Source organism: Anoplopoma fimbria, chromosome 16 (assembly GCF_027596085.1).
Source record: "Anoplopoma fimbria isolate UVic2021 breed Golden Eagle Sablefish chromosome 16, Afim_UVic_2022, whole genome shotgun sequence".
NCBI classification, from domain to species: Eukaryota; Metazoa; Chordata; class Actinopteri; order Perciformes; family Anoplopomatidae; genus Anoplopoma; species Anoplopoma fimbria.
Window position 1 is genome coordinate 11,285,871 of NC_072464.1, and position 22,229 is coordinate 11,308,099.

General features: G+C 43.4%; 1 protein-coding gene across 1 annotated transcript in view; it reads right to left on the bottom strand.

The window, feature by feature from the left end:
* LOC129104642 (anosmin-1) overlaps nucleotides 1-21,911 on the bottom strand; it is a 38,412-nt gene extending 16,501 nt beyond the window's left edge. The window contains exons 1-4 of the mRNA XM_054615422.1: nucleotides 21,675-21,911; nucleotides 15,985-16,032; nucleotides 2,182-2,244; nucleotides 1,631-1,853 (exon numbers count right to left, since the gene is read on the bottom strand). Of these exons, the coding sequence (XP_054471397.1) occupies nucleotides 1,631-1,853; nucleotides 2,182-2,244; nucleotides 15,985-16,032; nucleotides 21,675-21,866 (526 nt within the window). The 5' untranslated portion in view covers nucleotides 21,867-21,911. The remainder of the gene's footprint in view (nucleotides 1-1,630; nucleotides 1,854-2,181; nucleotides 2,245-15,984; nucleotides 16,033-21,674) is intronic.
* Between the last annotated feature and the right edge of the window lie 318 nt (nucleotides 21,912-22,229).

Consider the following 22,229-nt stretch of genomic DNA (forward strand, 5'->3'; position numbering starts at 1 on the left):
TAGGCTGCTTGATTTGAAGGTCTCACAGTGTGTTGAATGGTTTTCATTGACTGGGTCACTGTATTGAAATTTTCAAGGTTACGCCTGCTTTCATCTTTCCCCGTTTAACGCGCTGTTCATCTTTTGAGCAAGACTTCCACCGCGAAGTCCCTCAGGATTTTTCCAAATCAAATGAAAATACTAGGATGCTCTGTGTGCACAAACTCAAACTCAGAATCACACGCTCTCCTAAAACATGCTTAGCCCAACTGCAGTGTGATCCAAAGCATACACAGTCGATCACTGCTGCGGTTCAAAGCTTGATTTAGACTCATCTTCCACCGCTCTCACTTCAACATCTCCTCAGCTTTGTTATGGCCTCAGGCTGCCAGCAATTGTGCGCAGATAGTGTATATAATGTAGTTCCAGCTCCCATCTCCAAGTTCAGAGGCTATTGGTTCTCTCACATAACAACTCGGCACCCTCAGAACATCAGGCCGCCTTGGGCAGCGCTATTAAACTGTTTTACTGGAGCAAAGATTCCTGGGTACATCTGTGTCTGTGAAACCCTCAAGCTTATCAAGCAAATTCAAGGCTAAAGATATATTCCAATTTACAACAGGAACAGGAATGAGGGATGTGTGGGTGAAGTGCAATACAAAGAGATTAAAAAAGATTTATGACTCTGAGCAAGTTTAAAAAAATGTTCAAGATAAACTGGAATTTGCGTCATTGAGATTCAAAACTAATGTTTGACAGTGAAGGATTAATTGGTTCAACCCTGCTTATGAAAATTATGCAAACTGCAACATTTAATCACATTACAATCCTGACGTTTGCATTGGACCATTACCAGTTATGAAACGTCATTTATTGAGAAGGATAAACAGAGGGGGGAGGGAGTATCTGTGATTCAGCGGGTGAAATGTGTTAATCTGGTTCTCCTTGGAAACAGTAATGGGCAATGATTAAATGAAGAGAGGAGTTGCTGAGTGCACAGACAATTAAGCAACTTTATCAACGCACACAGTCTTAACGTTTAGACACTGAGTGGATCCTATTCTGTCAGCCTGGCTCCCTGTCGAACTCCCTTCTTCCTCTAATTGATAAATTATGTTTGTGTTTTGCATGACAAACTATCTATGAATTTTAATTTAAACCTGCGGTAACAGATTTCTGGGCCTCTTGGGGGCAGCAGAGACAGGTTGGGAATGCAGTATTAACATATAATCACCTATTAATGTTAATATATCAAACTAGTAGCAGTTGCTTATTTACACATCCAACAGTAACAGAGCAACATTGTAATATATTTGGAGTTGTGCTGCAGATTGAGTTGCACATTTTCTGATGGTTCCTTTTTTTTTTTATATATTTTATTTTCTTGAGGGGGGCTTTAATGAAAGAACATGAAATAGGAATATATAGCATTATGCTTCTGCCTATGCCTTTTCAGCCATCGCATACTAGCTTGTATAAAGGCATTACTTATTGTATTGTGTGTGATGGCTGAATAAAAACCACCACTACTACTACTACCATTATAGCCGAGGACTGAAATCAAAGGGATTATAATTTTAATGAACAATTTGTTGTGGCATAATGATTATATTGCAATACAATGTGATGCAGGTTTACGCTGTAGTATTACCTTTGTAGAGGTTCTTAGGCAGCTGACAGGTGTGGCCACAGCCGTTGGAGCAGCACTTTTTCACGGCTGAACACTCTCCGTCCTCCTCACAGCTCTCCACGCAGGCCGCCGCAAAGCCGCTGGCCTTCTCTGGGGCAGGGCAGTCGCCTTGCTTCACCCCCTCCACCGACTTAAGGAACTCGCAGCTCGTAAGACACTCGTAGTGTTTCTTGGGAAAGAGCGGCTAAGGAGAAGGGGGGGGAGGATGAGAAGGGAGGAGGGGGAAAATATACGTCAGATTACTTTTACATACCGACCTGCCTTCCTGCAAACAGGCACCGCTGTGAGCTAACAGCGATTGTCCCTGTTTACATTTCAGCTTATGACTCACCAGAGCGGTGGGTACATTTAAACAGCCATTGATTCAGCCTCACAGAGAGTGCCATTACAGCGCAGAAGGAGTTACTTCACACTCCTCTCAAACTTTCCTCTTATTGAATTTTCCCACTAAGTATGAAAGGCTCAAACACTTCAGTCTGAGGCAATCCACGGTATTTGTGGTAGTGACATACCTCGCATAAATCCTGGCACTGGTTTTCCTTCAGGTCCCAGGTTTCCTTGCAGGGCTCCAGGCACTGTGAAAAAGGGAGAGAAGGGTGTCAGTTCTTCAAAGAGCCAGCCACATCAAAGAGCCAATGCTACGGAGATGGTTCTCTCTGTGCTCGGGCGCTGGCTGCCTGACAGGCACCTCGCTCAGCCACTTCCCCTGCCCGTTCAAAACAACCAGCCACACCTCTTTTTGTTACAGATCCCTGGCATACCTTCAAAGCACATACACAATCTTCTGCAAAAGCAAACATGGGGCAAAGGTGTTGGTCCGTTATGAACAGTCAGACACACCCTTGCTGCGTCTAGAAATCCACTGATGCTTACGTTTGGTGTGTCCTGGCGGATTCTTTCTTCATGCCTTGACAATACTTGCCTCCCGTATACTGTCTACGCCTCATTCTCATCCCACCACTCATGTCTGATCGGCACCAACCTCTCCTCTCTTCTCTTTACCATGCGGAACCGAGAGAGCTTTGTAATTGATACACTTGGGTTGAATGTTCTTGGGATTCCCTTATTTGACACGTGGAACAAATTTACTGAATGTTTGGCATAGGCATGGGATAAAAGAAAAACATCAGCATGAGTGGAACTCAAAGTCATTTTTGCCAAACATAATGGGATGATACAATTTAAAATGAAAGTTTACCAATCTGGTCATACTCCTCTTGCTTTAAATACTACAACACACACTGGATGGATCAAATTCAATAAAAGCAAATGCAATTTAACCCCAAAACATCCATGCATGTCCAATAGAATCAGGCAGATGCTGCCGTAGGAAAGAAAATATGTTGAGATGGGACTGAGAGAAAGCGAGGGTTTTATACGCTCCCGGTTTTATATGCTCACAAAGAACTGGTGTGAAAGAGAAGAGCAGGCTCAGTCAAACAGTCAAACCACTGCCAGGCTGCTTCTATGCTGCACTGGGAGCAGCCCAAACCACACCAACCAGAGACCTGCCAAAGTCACTCATTCAACTCCATTTAATTTAGCACCAGTTGCAGTACTAAGAGACACAGCAGTAACTTGTCAACACATTCGCCGACATTCTTCATCAGAGAGTCCAGTAGGTTGGTCAGTGGGAGAGGGAGCTACTGCCATCAGCGGAGGTCCACTTTTGGCTCAATCTCCAGAAAAGAAAGTGTTATGTAAGGTAGCGTACTGAAGAGTGGTGAAATGAGAGCACCCACTGAAGGGAGTGTATTTTAAGTTGATGTCAGACATTTCACATCTCAGTCAGGGGGCACAGTGGTATTTATGACTCTTTAATTCGCTCATTAGCCAACTCCGTCGTTATTATGCCATTACCAGTGAAAAGTTTATTTGCCTTTTATGGAGCGCGCTGGACGGGCACATTATGAAACATAAACCTTGTTTTGAAGGACCATGCTGCAATCAGGACCACGCACACGTCTGCCAGCGCTCCATTACACTGAGCTTCGGCTCTCGGCTTCGCCCGGCCTCGTCTCTGGAAGCCCGTGTGGACAGTTTGTTGAGTGTCGAGCAGCCGGCTCCAGAGGGTGGAGGAGGCTGGGAGGGGAGGTATTTTTCTTAATTACTTTACAGCAATATAGACATCCCTCTGGGGACGATATGAAATATAAAGTGCCGGAGGGATTATTGGACACCTTGGAGGGGAGAACATGTAGTTATGACAGCTGAGAGCTCCAAAAGAAAGTAATGTGGTTTCTACAGAGCTGATCAGGTGAAACCACTCTAACACCTCTGAGATTTAAGATGACATATCAGCTCAATTGCGCTGTCAAAGTCAAGCTCCTCCGCCAAGAGAGTATATGCAGCTTTATCGTCATCTGCTATTAATAATATGGTGACCTTATACCATTAATTCTGTTCTCAATTGTGTCCTCTGAGAGTGGAGCCTGCAGCAAAGACGGGCAGTAGCAGCAACATCAGCATCCCAGCCTCACACAAGCATCCCAGCAGGAACAATGAGGTGTTGAGGCAATAACTGTGTGCTGCACCAGTGTCTGAAGGACATTCAGCCAACAGACGCACATGTTAAAGCCCCCAAATCCCTTCTACAAATCACTGAACATACACTCATAAGCCAGGGGGATCAAGCTCATTTTACTCATTGAAAGATCTTGTGTGCATGGACTGAATGCATTCCATTTGCTTTTCATGAGGATGAATCTGTTCTCTGGTTCACCACAATCACAACTATACAAGTGAAAATAGAATCATAGCTACCTCGAGATGTTCGGGCTTGCGTGCCAAGCAGCATGAATTAACACAGCACATTGCGTACCGAGGATATTGCAACATAGATCAGAATGCTGGCTGTGTGTTTAGTGTTGTCTCAGCCTAAGAGTCCCCTGTTTTTCATTTTAACTCTTCAGGGCAAAGGTTCCCCAAAAAACTGCTGAAATCTAACAGGAAGTTGTATTTAAAAAATGATACATCATCGGGACAGTTTTTTCTTTTTTCTGATTGAGCGGTTACATTTTAAACGGCGCTCTTAAAGAACGATGAGCGTTTGTTTGGATGCAGTGAGAGCTCCCTGCAGGTGTGCTGGAAACTGACAATCTGTCAGCGTTTCACCCCAGCCACACCCACAACCTGGCATTTAAGGAGGGAAGAGGAGGGCCGACGACAGATGTCTTGCCAAAGCAAATAGGACGGCTGTATATAATTACAAAAGGTGCTCTCATCAATCAATTGCCTGATTCCTATTTGCAGAGTTTGGTGCTCGATGTAAAACCATAGTACCAATGCCATCAAAAGCAAGCTTGAGATAGGGCCATGACAGATTTGTATAACCTCTTGTGCAATGTTTTAAGGGGGGGCACCACCTCCACCCAAACACATCCAGATACACGCCCTCGTCGCCCTGAAATATGCACTTGTGCTTTTATATGTCGACAATTTTAAAGATGTGTTGCAATACCACTAATTTGACGATTACAACTATCCAAAAAATGCTAAATCGCTTCAAGTAAAACTTCCTGTATGTATGAATGGCACATAAAACCATTCAATTAATGGGATCACATCAGATATCTGTGGCGTAACATCAAATATAAATTGGTCACATAGAGACTTGGAGCCCTCAAAATCTGGACGTGCGCCGTCGATAGCTAGGCTGGTGTTTGACTTCTGAGATCTATTCTGGTAAAACACACCATGCAACTGGAGTCCAGGACATAATTGAGCTGGACATAGTGTAACTGGTGGGTTTGGGTGCCAATGTCTGGGTTTCCCTCGAGCAAATCTCTCCAGCTGGCAACACAGCTACCATCTGTTTGAATAGCGTACGGAATGCATGTAATCATCAAATGATATGTTAACATATCTTTGAACAAATTTCAACTAAAAAAGACACAAATGGTTCTAATTTGAGATGTAAACAAGAGCATGGGGTTGTTTCTATGTACTAGAGCTCTAAGTCTTAACAAAAGAATTTGAGCAGCTGATTTCCCCTTTGTCCTCTTATCTTCCTACCCAACAGTGACACATTCTGCATGGCTAAGTAGGAACATCCATAGCGGTCTTTCACTCCCCATTTCACGCTGTAATAAAACGCAGCAGTTGTTACTCTGGGGGACCCTGAAAGGCATTCTGTGGGGCCGATGAGAGAGTCAGGCTGAATGGCAGCCAATGCCACAGCCCATCTTCACTTTGTCATAGCTGGGACGAGGCGGAGGGGAGTGAAGAAGGGGGAAGATATGGTAGGAAAGGGAAGGGCGAGAGCCTGTGGGGGGGGTTGGTGTGCACAGAACTGCCTTTCTCCGTCACTGGAGCATGGTTATATCCCCACCCATCATAAAACTGCTAACTGCCCCAAGTGAGGAACTGGAATAACATAAACTATGAAAAAGCGAATATATAAAATGTCACGCATGTCTTATGTTAAGTTAATGAAGCCTTAACTGCTACCAGTCGAGATTTGCCCCCCCGGGCTTAGCAATACACAGTGTATACAAAATAAAAGACGGGTAATAAGTCACGCTGATGCAGATGACATTTTGCCAGAACACATTTGTACAGTCATAAGGAGATGAATGAGACAACTATGACTGATTCTGTTATTTTGTAAATGAAATTCAGCAGACACAAAACCATAGCACCCACACATGTGGCTACCAGCATCTAAAATATGGACTTCCCCAATATGTCTTTTCTCCGTTATCCGAGCCGTACGTATCGATCCCGGTGCTGGCGGTCAGAGAAGCTTGAGTGGTTCCAGCAGATTTTTACAAGGTGCCTTTGCGGCCCTTTGGGACGGACCAGCAGCTGTCTGCTTCTCTGGGAGTCTCCGATATGGAGGAATCTCTGTTGTTGATCACACACGCATTAGAAATCTCACCTCCTCCAATTTCATTGAGTTATGGCTATTTTCTGCTGCCCCGGCACTTTTCACACTCCCTGTGACCGGACTCAATTATTCCTGCAGCTCTCCGGCCTCTGCTCATATCTATCGACCCGTCCAGGAGCGAGTCGCCAAGCTCTGCTCTCCCCTCTACTGAACGAGGCACTTACTCCGCGTATTCACTCGCTTCTCACTCGCTTCTCGCTCTATTTCACTTTTTATTTGGCTGTCATCCCCCCCGACTTCCCCCCGTTTCTTCCCTGCTCTTCCTATCTGCCTTTCATTCTCATGCACTCTTAGACCACATCTGCTATAATCCTGATATATTTTAAAACTCATCTTTCCGCTCAGTTTTGGCCTTCCATCAGCACTAAGCCAGGGAGATCATGCTCAGAAAATGGATGTTTTCCAAAACTCTCTCCAAAGAAGATAAATTTGAAAACACCAGGCTCACGTTGCAGCGCATACAAAGAAAAAAAGCTTTTTATCAGGTGATATATCTTTCACAAACATGGCCATTGCACCTTCTCTTGCCAGCAATGTTATAGGGCTATGTTTCTGGAACATCCAACTTCTTTTGTTGTAATATTTTTTATTGTATTTTCCAGGCCTACAGCCAACCTCACAATACAGGTGATGTCACTAAAACATGTTTTGTGTCTGTTGTAAGACAACTGCAATAGTCCAAACTCACATCACACTCTGCAGATAATGGAGACACATCTTGGAGCCTGGATTTGAGTTTTTTCTTCAATGTAATCTTGGCGAAATACATATTTGGTCAAAGTGGAGGAAGAGTTGGTTTGGGTTGTAAGTAACAGTACCGCCATGTCCTACTGCAAGCAAGCAATCACACCCCGTATTACCTCTGACATTTAACAAAGAACACTTTACTGATGATGGCCGGAAGAGCTTCATTCCCTTTTGAAGTGCTAGTTACTTAACACTGCCTATGCAGAAAGCACTGCATGCCCAAAATAAGCTCTGCTATTACATTGAGCCTTAAACAGACAAACAAAACAAAGCCTTTATATTAAATTCCCTTTTTATACTGCAATTGTGCATTTATTTAATCTGAGATACAAATCAACCACAGAGGAAGTGAGAAGGCACCAAACTTTAAAGTAGGGTCGCAACTACAATTTCTAACCACTAACTAATCAGTTGATCATTTTGTCGATCAATTGTCCAAGAATTTAGAAAAATGCCCATTATAATTTCCCAAGGTGGCTAGTTCATATTGCTTACTTTATCCGACCAACCACCCCAAAGCAAAATATATTAATTTGTCACAACAGCCTATACAGCACATTCAGCCCCACTGCTTTCCAAATTGTGGTGATGGTGCACCATTTCATTGTTGGAAAACCATGACTGAACAAATAAGATGGAAGAAATGGAGAAAAGAGATTTTCAACTTGAAAGCACTAAGTTGGATAAAAACTTTGGACAGTTGATTAATATTTTCAGATTCATCCGCATTATAATGGATATGACTCTGCACTCTCTGCCTGTCTGTCACTCTGTTCTCAGTGGAAAGCCACTAATGAGGACCATTACTCTTCAAAATGTCACATATTCTTTTCAAAATTCTTCAAGCTGCCTCTCAGAATTCAAAGTCAGCTTGATTTCCATCCAAAATGTATGACAAAAACGGAGTAAACTGCCTAAAATCTTTGCAGTTGCTGATGCCCACTAGAGACTACGATCACAGGTTAACCAGACTGAAAGATATTTCATCAAGTTCTGTGATCGGAAAGAGTGTAAAGTCATCCGATGGAAATGCTCTCCAATACATCTCTGACGTGCCAATAAGTTCCAAAGAACTGTAAAAAGATATCCCCATCCTGAGCTCTTATAAAGTCTAGACACGCCATTTCCTCAACCCTGTACGACCTTATAGTGTGTGAAGTTCATGAGATATCGCGTAATTAATTTCTGCGCTGCTGTAAATCAGCATGTGTGTGTTGAGCAGACAGTGGATTCAGTAGATCAAAAAGATTAACAGCTTGCTGAATTGGGATGCGAGTGTGCAAATGTTAACGCAGCAAGCTCACATGGGTGCTGATAATTATTTAATGATATTTCCCAATGAGCTGAAGGTTGCTTATCTAAATGTCACAAATTAAGTTAGGGATTGTGCTGGAGCTGTTGGAATTATTCTCAGTCAACGCTTATGTTTCATTTGCAACTTAAACTAACAGAAAAAGCTGCGTGTGTCAATGAAAGTATAACTTAAATATTCATAAAAAGTTTGGGTCTGATATTTTTAAGGGGGTGTGAACTGATAAAACTGCACCACAGTGGTTGCTGCGAGGTTTTCTATTCTGCAATTACATAAGCCTCTGCAAACTAACAAGGAGCCCACATGGCTCAGCCACAGTGTCAGTGCTGTATTTGGAACAAGAGAAGACAACAATTACAGCATGTTGGTGGTCCTTGGAGCTTCATATTCTCCCACTGCTTAAGGGTTGGAGGTGCATGATGCCGCTGTTGGAGCAAATTAGTGTCAATCTGTCTCCTTAAGCTGCAGGTGTCCAAACTGAATGGAAATTTGGCATTAGGTGCAGCAGATCCTGTATCATTTCTGTCATAGCTGGTCTGAGGAAGGACAAGCTCTCTGTTATAGACATCCCAAAGCACCTGCAAATTAAGAAAATAAAAATGTCAAAATGCTTTTGACCATGTCTGGTAGAAATTATTGTCTCAAAATGGAATTAGCTACATGGCTGCCAGCAAAAGCAACCCATCAGTGACATCTCTTAATTATAAGTAATACAAGATTGATACAGACTTTAACAGTCTCGCAGACACATTTTCCAAATCTCCAAGTGTTTTACAGCCTTAGAGGGACTTAGGCTGCAAACGTTGCCAGTGTCATAATTCCTTCATATTTACAACCAACTAAAACACTGTAGTATTCCAGCTCCAGTGGGGTTTGAACTGAAACGTACACGGTTCAGGACTCTCTATTTTGTTTCTCGAAAACCCGGCTCGCAGGCGGTGAGTAACCTAGCAGGTTAGTGTCAGACGTTCTTAGATCATCGCTTTAATTATTAATTTAAACGCGGTTGAGGGTGCAGACAACAAAGAGCTGAAAAGGAATAGCTTGGCAGAAAGTGAGAAGAAAAAGAGGAGGAGCAGGAGGGGCAGTGCATGAATTATACATTTAGCCCACTATCAGAGGTGCCTGCCTTATTTATGAGCCAAAAAAGCCCACACAGCGTAGCCAGAATTGTGCTTTGTCTGCTGTGGAATGCAATAGCAGTTCACTTAATACTTAATGACTCTGAAGTTTCACCCAGACACCACCCCCCGATGCCCCCCCCCCCCAGTTCCTCTGTGAGGGCTCCTTCTCTTACAGGTCCTCTGCCATCTCCTGAAGTTATGTTCTGCAGTGACAAGAGTTAAACTTACAGTGGCTGTAACCAGAGCCTCAGTTATCACCTACCTCTGGGCTCGGTTTACATTTCATGACAATTAGACTCAACAGGATGTATCCGTCATACGGAGTCAGATTGGTGATAAAGGAGGCCTTTTTCTCAGTGACGTTGCATGGGAAAGCCAAACCCCCCTTACGCCGTTCTATTCGGAAAAACCCGCGTCAGATCTGCCCCGCGCATGATTTACTGCATCTACTCCCACACCATCGCACTGAATAATGTCACGTTGACAGATGCGTAGGAGCGAAGTTGAAAACGCGTTCAAATGATAAAACACTTCCTCAGCGCCGAAGCCATTTATTTGAGCTGTCTGTACAGTTAATTTACAGCAACGATAATGAACCCGCGGAAGATGAGAAATGCATTTCTGTCATTGCAGATTGAGGTGATGGTAAACAAGATAGAAGGACGTCTGCCGTTCCTGACTTATTCCTACAGTGACCACTCAAGCGTTTCAATCCCTTCCTCATTTAAAATGAAATGAGACCAGGAGATGTTGTGTCTCAATATAGGCCGACAAACATGTAAAACACGCTGAGGGGAGTAAAGCCGCCCTAATCCCACGCTGCACTCACATTCAACCAGTATCTCTACTTGTTTATTTGAGACTCAGAAACACTTCAAATTCACTAATCCTACTTGCCCTCTGCAGCCTCCACTAACCGGCGTAGTACATACAAACGGAGAAACAATGTGCAGCCCAATAACAGTGATATAATGTATTCTCTTTGCCTGAAGTGATGATTGTTTTCTCTTTTTTATATGTATTTCAAAAGCTGAGAATAACAGCTGTGCAAAGAGAGGGCGAACCTGGGCAAGCAGAGAGGGGTGACGTTAGGATTTATACTGAAAACGAAGATGGCAGATTTCCTTTATGAGTGATACATGTACAGTCTGGAAAGATAAAAAAATAATCTGCTGAAGTAGCCATGTGCGGGGCAAACATTAAGAGAGTGTCAATCCCTGAGTCTTTGACACACATTCTGGATCTCCCTCGTCCTGAAACTGTCACACACAATCTGTGGGATTTATCTGCGGGAAGCAGCAGCTTTGAGTGAAACTGGGATAAATTGATAAACCCACATCTACTAAGCACATCAGCTTTAAGAATCTTACGTTCTAATCTTCTCTCCGTCAATGTGACTGTTGGAAAGACCATTCTGTTAGGATATATTAACATAGACCATAAGTATAGCCGTAGAATAAGTCTTTGCTTTAGTACCTCTAAACATGTAATCTTTGGAGGGGAAAAAAAGACAGCAAAGTCAAAATGAAAGGTATGCTGTAATCTATGATATTCATCCAATCCATCCTCAGAAAGAAAATAAACAGTTGGCTGACAGCAGATTGTCTCAGTCTGACTGGTCATTATTGCTGAAAGAGGATTTTACAGCGGCTTTGATTACATTAATCCTTCAAGGGAATGAAATCCCTTCTGACAGGGAGAACATGAGGAATCAGGCTTCATCTGTGAAAGGTTGATTATCTCAGAAAAAAGATGGCTACTATTAAAAAAAAAAAAAAAAAAAAAAGGCCCCTGCTCTGTGGAATCAATAAAAACACAGGTTGGGATGAGACAGCAGTGCGTGCATTTCTTCATGGAGGATTTCCTGGAGCACGCATCACTCAGACGTTGAACAGACAGCATTGCAGAGAGCAGCTTCAGATGTGAGCTTTCACTGCTGAGGACGTCTCAGAACTGCAGTTCCACTGCCTCTTCGCCTCCTCTCCTGTGGCCATGTCTTTAGTTTGCTGCTGTGGGGGTTTTCATTCTCTGCCACCCACCATGTGAATAATGAGCTCCACAGATAGGAGCCAATGAAGCGACCCCCCCTTTAGCCAATGAAACTTAACAACCATGTCCAGATCAGGTCCTTCCTGCTGGGACTGACCAGCCCTGCTTCACACTCCTCCGCCACCCACACACACACACTAACTCACACTGCCTCAAACTAGATAAAATACAGGAAGAAAGGCTTCAGAGAAAATGCAGCAATGGCTCTCCACATGAACACCACCACCTCAGGATTCTTCCACATATATAAAATAGGAAAAACAATTATGTCAAAGTGTTAAAAAACGGTTTCTCCAATACGGTCTGCTTAGCAGCTCCACTGACTGGCAATCCAGACACACTGCCCTCTTGACAGATTGATTTCCAGTCCAGCTTGCTGAGGTGTTGGTGCTGGTAATGTGGCTAACACGGGGAGGTGAGACGAACGTCTGGCCTCAGCATGACCAAAAGGGGCTTTGAAGTCTTTCTAAGCACCTAACAATCCAAGCCATGCCCAGCTGTAAACCTGCCGACCAGCACCCACTTTATCACAGCTTTTCAAAATATACTACCAGCAGCCGAAGAAAAGATGACCACACAAAGACTTGTAAATTGCATTGACACACTTGCAAAAAGCTTCAAGTGAAAGCGACCATTCTCCAAGGAGTTCACTGGTATTTTTGTTTTGAATAAAGATTCACACAAACTGAATAATGAGGCGCCATTTCTGAGTTTATTTTATGGGTTCAACTGACCTGGAAAAGAAATAGAAACTGATGGGAAGATTGACCATTTTATATTGGCGTGAGAAAATATAGGGTTTGGTTTGGTTAGGGGGGGGGACTACATAGTAGCATTCCAGTGATTGTTATTCAGGCAAAGGGGTTCCAAAGCTTCCGACATGTGAAGGCGAAGGCGCGTGTTATCCAAAAGAGTAAACACTTCTTATTCTTGTGCTGGTATGTGCAGCTCAGGGTGAGATTTGGAAGGAAGGAGTGCTCAAAAGAGCCACCTGGTATATGTGAGACATCTATGAAAGACATGCACGACTCATTGCCGCCAAATGGCAACCAGACAATGTTGCTTTCTAAAGCCTTTCCCTCTGGAGAGTCAAAATAAAAAGGGCAGAGACGTGGCAGGTTTAGAGAAATATAAGACAAAGTCAAAGAATCTCCCTGCTGCTTAAAGATGTTTTATTACAGGCCGGTGCTTTAATTCTCTTCAGCTCAGTATTCACCACTCAAGCTTATTTTAAGATCAGTCTCTAAGGAGGAAAAAAGTATACAGATTTAAAAAGAAATGTTCAGGATATTCGGTGTGTTTACAAGAAAAAATATGACACTTTTCTTTCTCAGGAATTAGAAGTGATGGCCACGTTCCAATGAGTCACCAGAGGCCAACTTATCCAGGCATAATGCACATGTCCTTTCTTCTCTGCCTTCCCCCCGGGGTGAAGTGTGAGTAATGAAGCGCTCTGCTTTGTAGTAGACCGACATTTAGCTGCCTTAAGACAATCCTAGCATTTGATTTGGAGCCTGGATAACACCCATGGGGTAAAATCAAATCCAGCTTATATCAGCCATGTTTTGAATGTGGAAAGCTTCTTGGCTGCACACTCTCCCATGCACACACACAGAACCTGTTTTTTTTTGTTTTTTTTTTAAACTTTCAGGGAGCACAACCAAACTGTTCAAGTTGGGCGCTCTAACAGTAGGGAGACAAAATAACAATAGCTGACAGAAAAAGCCTGCTGTCTGTTCTCCTGGCGTCTCTCCGCTGAATGCAGTGTGTCTGCTGGTCCAGTGTTATGGCATGATAATGACTTCCCCGGCTCTCCAAATGCCACCTCGCTCTGCTCTGGAGGTGGGGGGGGGCAAGCAGGTTAATTACCATGACAATGGGGACTCTGAGAGCGGGGCCGGCTCTGGACACTGCATACGAGATGACCGGGATGACTTTGTCTTTCACAAATGGAAGCGGGAGGCTTTTCATTTCTCTAAACGCAGACAGATGGACGGGGGTCACAGCATCTTTGTCTAAATTATTAGGCAGCCCTTCTTCACATTTTCCTCACAGGGGGGGGGCTCTGGGTGGACAGGCCTTCTGCCCTAACGCACTCCCCGGGAGCCACTGCCTTTGTCTCTCTGTTTGACTGTGTGCTGTTCATGAAGTGAAGAGGCTAATCAGCAGGCTGTGGAGCTATTCACAGGGAACCACTGTACAGCATGGGCCCATTTGGTACAATTGTTAAAGTGGCCCCAATAGCTCTGTGTTTTGACACACTAGACACAGGCCCCGAGTGTGCACTCGAGTCATTGATGTGGATGTGAAGTGTGGTCTTGTTTGCTACCAAAATATTGACTTTTGGCCGCAGAATTAGACTTCAGCACCGTGCCCTGGCCCGCATCCCGAACGGCTGAACCTAAAACCAAGGATGCAATTAAATTGATTAAATTCAGAGAGCCCTTAAAACGATTTGGAATGACAGAGTGGACCGAGCAACACATTTGTGAAGCTGTAACACAAGCATGTCATTATTTTTAAGGGCTTACATCAACTCAAGCCTCATTTATTTACAGCCGACCAGTAGGATAAAGAAGTGCTAACGGACATGCTTGTTACGGCAAGGAGAACAAGAAGTCCATAAAGAGTTTTTTGGGACATTTGCAGAGTTTCAGCAATGTTCACTGGTTGATTATGAAAACAGTATGCTGTGCTTGGACTCACAGCCAGCAAAAGCCTTTTTCAAACATAAAACTCTGCCGAACGACTGGGGAACGACTGGTGCCAAGAGCCGATGTTGGCCCTCACAGTGGAAAGGAGAGAAACAAGTTTCACAGCCGTATGGTGAACACAAAGGAGGCTTGCCTTTACATTAACTTGTCACAGAAGGTTAAAGGCAATATAAAAGGACACATTCTTCATCACACATTCTGTTTAAAGGGACACACTGAAGTTGATGGTGCTATGCCTCGAGATGCTCAAATGACCACATTGAGTTCAATGATAGAACTACATAAATAAAGATGAAACAAGATATTACAACAACAGCCCCCAATTTACACACGTATTGGGACACATTAACTGAGATGATAATGTTGTAAACATCTGCTTAAGTTGGGGAGGGAAAGAAACCTTTACATTTGCAGATGTAGTAGGAAGCACAGAGAACAATGGCTCTGCTGTATCCCAGGCATATGCAAATTGCCAAGGAAACAATTTGAAATTCAAAAGAGGAATTTAGAAATCAAACACAAGAGGTCATTTTGGGAGGCGGTTGATACGAGACGCTGATTGTGATTAATATCTACAAACAAACATGAGGCCGTGTTAAGTAAGCATAAAAAAAAAAAATTACAATTAATCACCACCACTGCAATACTGTAATTCGCCCGAAATTCCCAGCATGCATTCCCCTAAACGCACACCAAGTTCTGTGGACTTTTTAGTGCAAAAACAATAAAAACATACAAGCACTACATCTAATTTGTCATCACCCCGACGTGTATTTTATTTACACATTGTATACGAGTTGACTATGACCTACTTTAAGTCCTCATGGGTAAAAGAACAGCATTGAATCCTGGTTTCACGGTCTGTGTGTGAGGAGACGAGAACCTCTGACAGCTACAGAGAGCGCTGTTCGAGGGTTTCTACTTGGCCAGCATATCATCCTCCTTACTTCAGCTACATAATGTTCTCTGTCTGCAGTCTATACGGCACATCTCCGAGGGGCCTTGTCAACAGCTCAGGGAGAGTCTGATAGAAGATGTCAGCGCCATCTTTTCAGAGCAGCTGTCAACACCAGCTTTGTATCAACCTTCTTTGGGACAGGGCACGAAACACAAACAAGCCCTGCGGGAGGTGTAGCGTTTCTGCATCTGACTGAAATACCTAATGACAGGAGTAGGAAAAACAATCACGGTTTTCCTTAATAAATCCACGGGCATTTAACCTTTTAAAATCCTTTTTAATTGTATCCCATTACAAGAGGAATTGATTATCAATACAAGCAGAAGTAAAGACTATCTATAAAGAACATAGTTTTTATCTCATTCTCTCAGTGTATGTTAACAGCTCTCAAAGGGGTTCTGCAGGCCTGACAAAACTAGTCATGTTGTGACTCGCACACTTTATGTTGTATTATCATCTGATAATGAGGCATGCGCTGTATGTGGCATGTGTCTCGCTTATGAAAGAGGGAAAACCTTTCTACCTTGGAGCACTGCTTGTGATTCTGGCACCAAACCAAGGATCCATTATTCTGTAAAAGAGAAAGAAAAAATATTGTCAATCAATTAATTCAGTTATCAAGTCATGCAATAAGTCAAAGCCTTTTTAAGTAGCAATAACGCCAACAGTAGAGACATTTCAAAGAGTCAGCTTCCCATGCTGAGTGCATGTAACCTAAGCTGAGTGCATGTAACCTAAGTGGGGTCAGCGGCACCAGGGCCGGGTCAAACCTCTGGTCATTTTCAGCAGAGCACGGTGACCTCAGCTTTTCTAAAGGGGCCCGTTTGATCTCTCAACAGACGTCCCCCAAGGTCACTGAGGCGAGTACATAGGAGTGTCAGCACTCCTATGTAGAACGCAGATACTGCCAATTTCCTCTAATTGCCGTGGAAGTGCCACCTTCTGCGTGTCAGCGAGGCAAACATTTGGTCCCTAATAGCGCTGCGTATTTATAAATCCCCTATGTGTAAATATGGGGAGTTGTGGAGCGAAGGGTAAATGGCTTGTGCAAGTGGTCATTTCCTGAATTCCATTAGGGCGAGGAATTATGCTGTCATCCTCAGCAAACATAATTTTGTCTGGATGGCAAGTGCAAGGCTAGTGCTTGGTAATAAATGACCAGTTGGTCAACATGAAAGAGACGAAATGTTAAGATGTGATGTGTATCAGAAAAATTGACTTTTCGGTTAAATAACAGATTTTTTTTTGGCCACCTGTTTTCTACGAGTCGTGTGATAAAAATCGAATGCAAATGTTCTCAACAGAGGTTTTGAGTTCAGAGTTTTATTAAAGAAATTCATTCTAGTCAATGATCTAAATCTGAGCTCCAATTTTGGATGATCCATGCATTTCTGTATGAAAGAAATGTAGCAGTAGGTTACAGCCAAAACTTTTCAGGGTCTGCAGGCAAAAAAGTCTGCTTAAGTTCAATGTCAAGTTCAAAGCCTTTTCCACAATGTAATCCAGAAGAAATTTCCCATGAGACCTTAGGAGAGAATTTATCATTAAAGGGTTTAATTTGACATCCAGTACCAGTAAGTGCTGTGCTTTTAGTGTCAAGGATAATGGTCAAATGGCTTCAAAGGAATCCACAATTGTATAGTCATGTCTTGGGAGAATCTCTTCAACAAAAAACTGCTGATAAGGATGAAAAATATGAGTCTGAGCACCGAGGAGTCCAGGAATAGTTGTTTCATTTTGTTACAAAATGAAGTTGAAATAAGCGCTCACTTCGCTGAGGAGTCCATCTGCCCTTTCCTGTGTAGTGGAACACCTTCACTCTGCCTGGCTGGATGTTGAATAAAATATAATTTCCTCACTAGTACATCATTGTATACTTTATCACATGATTCAAATCCTTATAGATTTTGCTAACTTGTAAAAAAATAATCAATCCAACCTTGCCAAACCCCCCCGTTAGCGACACGCCGTAAATAAAACCTTGACATTTACACTGGCAGTCAGAGCCTGTAGATAATTCATACAGATTGTCACAACTCTAGGCCATGTTCTAAATCATCAATCCTGCTTTTTGACACCTTTTCTTCACCCATCCATCAGCGGCGACAGGGCCAGATCCACAGAGGGGGCTAATTTTGCTGCGTGACAGCATCCCTAAACCGGAGAAGCTCAGCAGGATGTTGCCCCAGCTGTCCAGGCCTGACCCCACCATGTCAGGGACCAACGGGGGAATAATTATAGGTCAGGACTTCATCCCTCTGACTCACCATGACATTCCTCTGCAGCCTGAACATTATGCAGTGCTGAGGACTGTCAAGGACTCGAGCGAACGAATGCTTCCCAGATATCCTCCTGTGCGACGGGGTCGAGGGGAGGAGACCAGACAGCGGTGCATGAATGCGAGGCTGAGGTGAACCCTCTGCTTTGTTGGTGACACCGGTGGAGTCATGTAAACAGCGGGGTTCATCACAGAGATACATTATGGCTGTTGTCAGATGAGAAGACAGAGCAGGTGGCCAGGGGCGTGTTGTATTGTCTAGACAACTGAGGCGAACATGGACAAAAAAAAAACCTTTTATCTTTGGGGAGAGCATTCCACCTTTTGAACATGGAAATCTTTTGTTTCCTACGAGCCTCTGATTTGGACTGAATGGATCTCGGATTTCACCGATGAATCGTGTTTCAATTCCATCTAATCTCGCCTTTATGTCTTCAGGCAATAAACTAGCGGAGAATACTGCTGGTCTTTGAGACCTTGTACATTTCCGGCCAAGTTAACAGGAGTCGGGACTTCAAAAGGACAGCCTCTGTCTCTGTGTGTCCTTTGACAGCCCAGGGGTCCTCAGGCAACACCAAAATAACTGATCCTTAGGGGCACACATGTAGCACTAAAATAAAAAAGGGCCACAAGATTTAGGCTTTGACTTGAGTGGGTGTGAGGGCTGCGGCCACTCCGTTCATCAATTATTCACTTTAACTGAATTATTTGACAGAGCTCTGAAAGCGAGCTAATGTCCAATGTCAACATTAAAGAGTGTTTCAGAGATCTCAAACAACACTGGCGTAAAGTTGTCCCCACTTAGGAATGAGGGCTGTTTGTCAAATGAGGTAGCTCAGGGTGTAGCAGCACTGGAGGCTGAGATTTACAGACAGGACTGTCATGGTTTAAAAGCATTTACGGAGAGGTGAGGCCAAGCTACATAGACCCCTATTCATCCGCTGTCTTCACTAATGAAAAACTCCACACATGAGACAACCACTGGCCGAGGGTTTGATTTCCACCGCAGGTTATTTAATATCAAAGGCGAAAACGAGGGGACACGGAAAAACTGCTTTCCAATGTTTTCTCTACCCTTCGCTTAAAACACAAATCTCTCAAGCAAGAGATGCTAAGACTTAACGGCGCAGCACATTGGAAATGAATGACTGAATTTCAAATGTTTTTATTGCTTTGAGTGTAATAACAAGACCTCATGGACACACCTTGTTTTTGGCTTCACGGGTCGCCTAATAAATAATCCACTACAAGGCTGATGCTTTCAGAATACATTATTGCGCAGGGCTCCCAGCTCGCTCTTAATATTTTAAAGTGTCCGAGGCTAATATTTATGGCTGGGTGTTCCCCTCTGTCTATTGTACCAGGGTGACAAGTTCCCCAAATGCGGAGTAAAATGTCAATAAATCTGTGTTTGGAAACACTATTACATCAATAAATCTACAGTTGCCATAAATCTGACAACCAATGGATGGCCCATGTGTTTCCTAACTCGGTGACACCATGCTTGTTTCCATTTCATACTAATTCATAATTGCGACAATTAAAACAAAGTCTCTGATTTGTCCTCCAATTCAGCCACATTAAATGGAAAAGACACGTGGGTGTTCATAACATCTGCAAGTGCTAAATCCTCCAAGTATCATTTCAGTACTCACGGAATTATCACATAAAATTTGATATGAAAAACAGAGTTTTAAATTTCCGGCTGCTAAATGTGTTAAATAGACAAATTGTCTCTTGTACCATGACCAAAATAAGTAGTGGTCCATATTACTAGAGTCGACACAGCAAAGTGTTATGAAACAGTAGGCGAAAAGTTACCGCTTTGACATACGGCAAGGCATTTCATTTCCATTCAGTTGGAAAGTGTTGTGTGTCTCGGTTTTCCTATCGAGTATTAAATGACCCCTGAAGGATGTCCGAGTTGAATTAGGAGGTCTGTCGTCTCAATCACTGGAGTGGAGCTCCCCGAGTTGCTGCCTTGTCGGCCCCGTTGCTGTAATAAGATCTGGCAGAGGAATCAGATCCACCTGTAGGTTGTGCTGACTGAGCATGCTCCAGTGTTATGGCAACAGCACATTAGAGCTTATCACGTTTTGCGCAATTGGGCACCAGCATTTAGCGGGAAGGTGACCTCGGCGGAGCGGCATCGGTGGCTCACCGTGTGCATCCTCTATACATGCCTATGAGGTGTGATGCTGGCATTTATTGGCAGGGCCAAGGGGGGCAGAGGGCAGGGGGGCGGGGGGAGGGGGGCATATGTTTTTGCAGCTGACCAGACCCCCCCCCCCCCCCCCCCCCATTTTCACATGAAAGGACTGCGGAGAGCCCTGTGCATGAGACAGTCCTCGCAGATTATCAACAATTGCATTCTATTCTTAGACCCACAAGCTTGCTCAAGCGGACTTGCTTATCGCTAACCACAAATATGCTCTTCTCTTTAGACAAATACCTCCCCTCTCATTTTCCCCTCACTGAAAAAAAACAAAAAAAAAGGCTGCCTCAGACTCAGAGGCTCTGCAGTCAATTATATACACTATTAGCTGTTCATTAGAGGTGAGACTTCCATCAGTTATTTGACTTCTCAGTCATCTGGTGACTAATTTAATTACCCGGCTTTGCAACCCAGAGCAGCAACATACCCCTGGCTTCTTCTCAAAACAAATCCATAACACTGCTTGCCAAGTTGGGAATTAAGAAACACTGTTTTCAATCTGTGTCCTTTGGATGCACAGCACTGCTGTTTTCTGTCCAAACAAATGCAGTTAACTGGATTCAACCCCCCCAAGGTGTGTATCCCCCCCCCTTAATAAGATTGCTAGAATTAACCACAGTGGGTCTCGCTGTCCCACGGACATGCATCGAGCACCACTACACCAAATCAATCATGACTTTGGAAGTAAAGTTAATTGGTGATAAAAAAAGAAACATGCAATGCACTCTGTTGATTCATTAGACCTAATGTCAAATTCACCTTGCTCCACAATGTTCCTTGACAATTACGGATTCGCTAATGCACCTCGGGAAAGACAAGCCTTGCAAATGCAAATGAGGTGAGAATAAAGGCGGTCACCAGAAGCGCAGAAGGATCAGTGACCAGTTCTTTTTTTCCTCTTGAGTCCTGGCAGAGAACAGTGTGTCCGGTGGAGGGTGAAAAACAACTTCTGACACCAAATAATCAATAAGACAAAGAAAAACAGCTCATTTATAGCAGCTTCCCAACAAGTCTGCATCACAACACTCTTAGTGGGGACACACTAGTGTAAAATTCTCTCTGAGAAATAAACATAAAACAGTGTTTCCCCTCTCATTGGGTGATGCCTTATAAATAAGTAACACTATGTAGAGTCAGAACAGGAGTAGAGTCCATCACATTTGCACTGACAGAAATGGGTGTCTCATTTTCCAGTGATTAACAAGAAAATGAATGGAAACAGGCTCCACTGAAAGGCATCCATCATCCCTCAGTCTAAACACTGCAGTGATAATAAGATCTATTTTATTATATATATATATATATATATATATATATATATATATATATATATATATATATATATATATTCACAACCAGTATGTGGCAACTTTAGAAGCAACTTCAACCTCCATGTAGATGCTTATACCTGCAACTGTTTCTTTTTTTTTTTAATTTAATTTATTTTGGGGACACTTTTCATTTAGAGAGATCTAATATAAGATACTTGCCAGTGACAGAAAACACAAGTGTGAAAGTATTTCATCACCATTTAGTGACCTGCTCTATCTCCTCACGGTGGGCTCAAGAGGAACAGGGGGTTGTTGACACATGAATGGGGAGGATTCGACTCAACACTCATTCATTTTTATTTTTTATTTTTTTTAATTAAACACAAAACATCGCGTTGATTTCTCATTTATTAAGTTTTGAGTGTCTTTTGGTGGCCGCATGCTCGTACCTGAGAGTGCTTGAAGAAAGCGGAGATGCGAGTGATGTGCAGGCTGAGGCATCTCGAGGCGCATCTTGCTCGGTAAATGCTGGCAGTGAAGAAAGAGTCGTCCTGCTTCCTAGCGGACACACCGCCCGGGCTCGTCAGCGCCGTAATCCACAAACACAGGGTCACACACGCGTTCAGGCTCCCGGAAAACATGGTCCCGCGGTTGTGGTTTTAATCCCCTCCACGGATCGTTCAACACTGGTGTGCAGGCTGGAGCCGGAGAAACTAAAGAAACTTCAATTATACACATGGGAGGAGTCTAGGGAGCTGTGGGAACCCTGTGATTGGAGGATCGGGCCGCTGACTGACAGACACGAGGAGCGGTGAAGCAGGTAGACTGCTGCATAGACCTGCACACCAGCCAAAGCATGGGCAGGTTGCTCAGTGTGCAAACCCGCAAGGAGGGTGTGTGGCAATCATGGTCTATAATCATAATTTGTAATCAATCACGTAATGGAATGAGTTATAGTTAAAGTAGAAAAAATAGATTATTATTATATATTTTTTTTCTTCTTT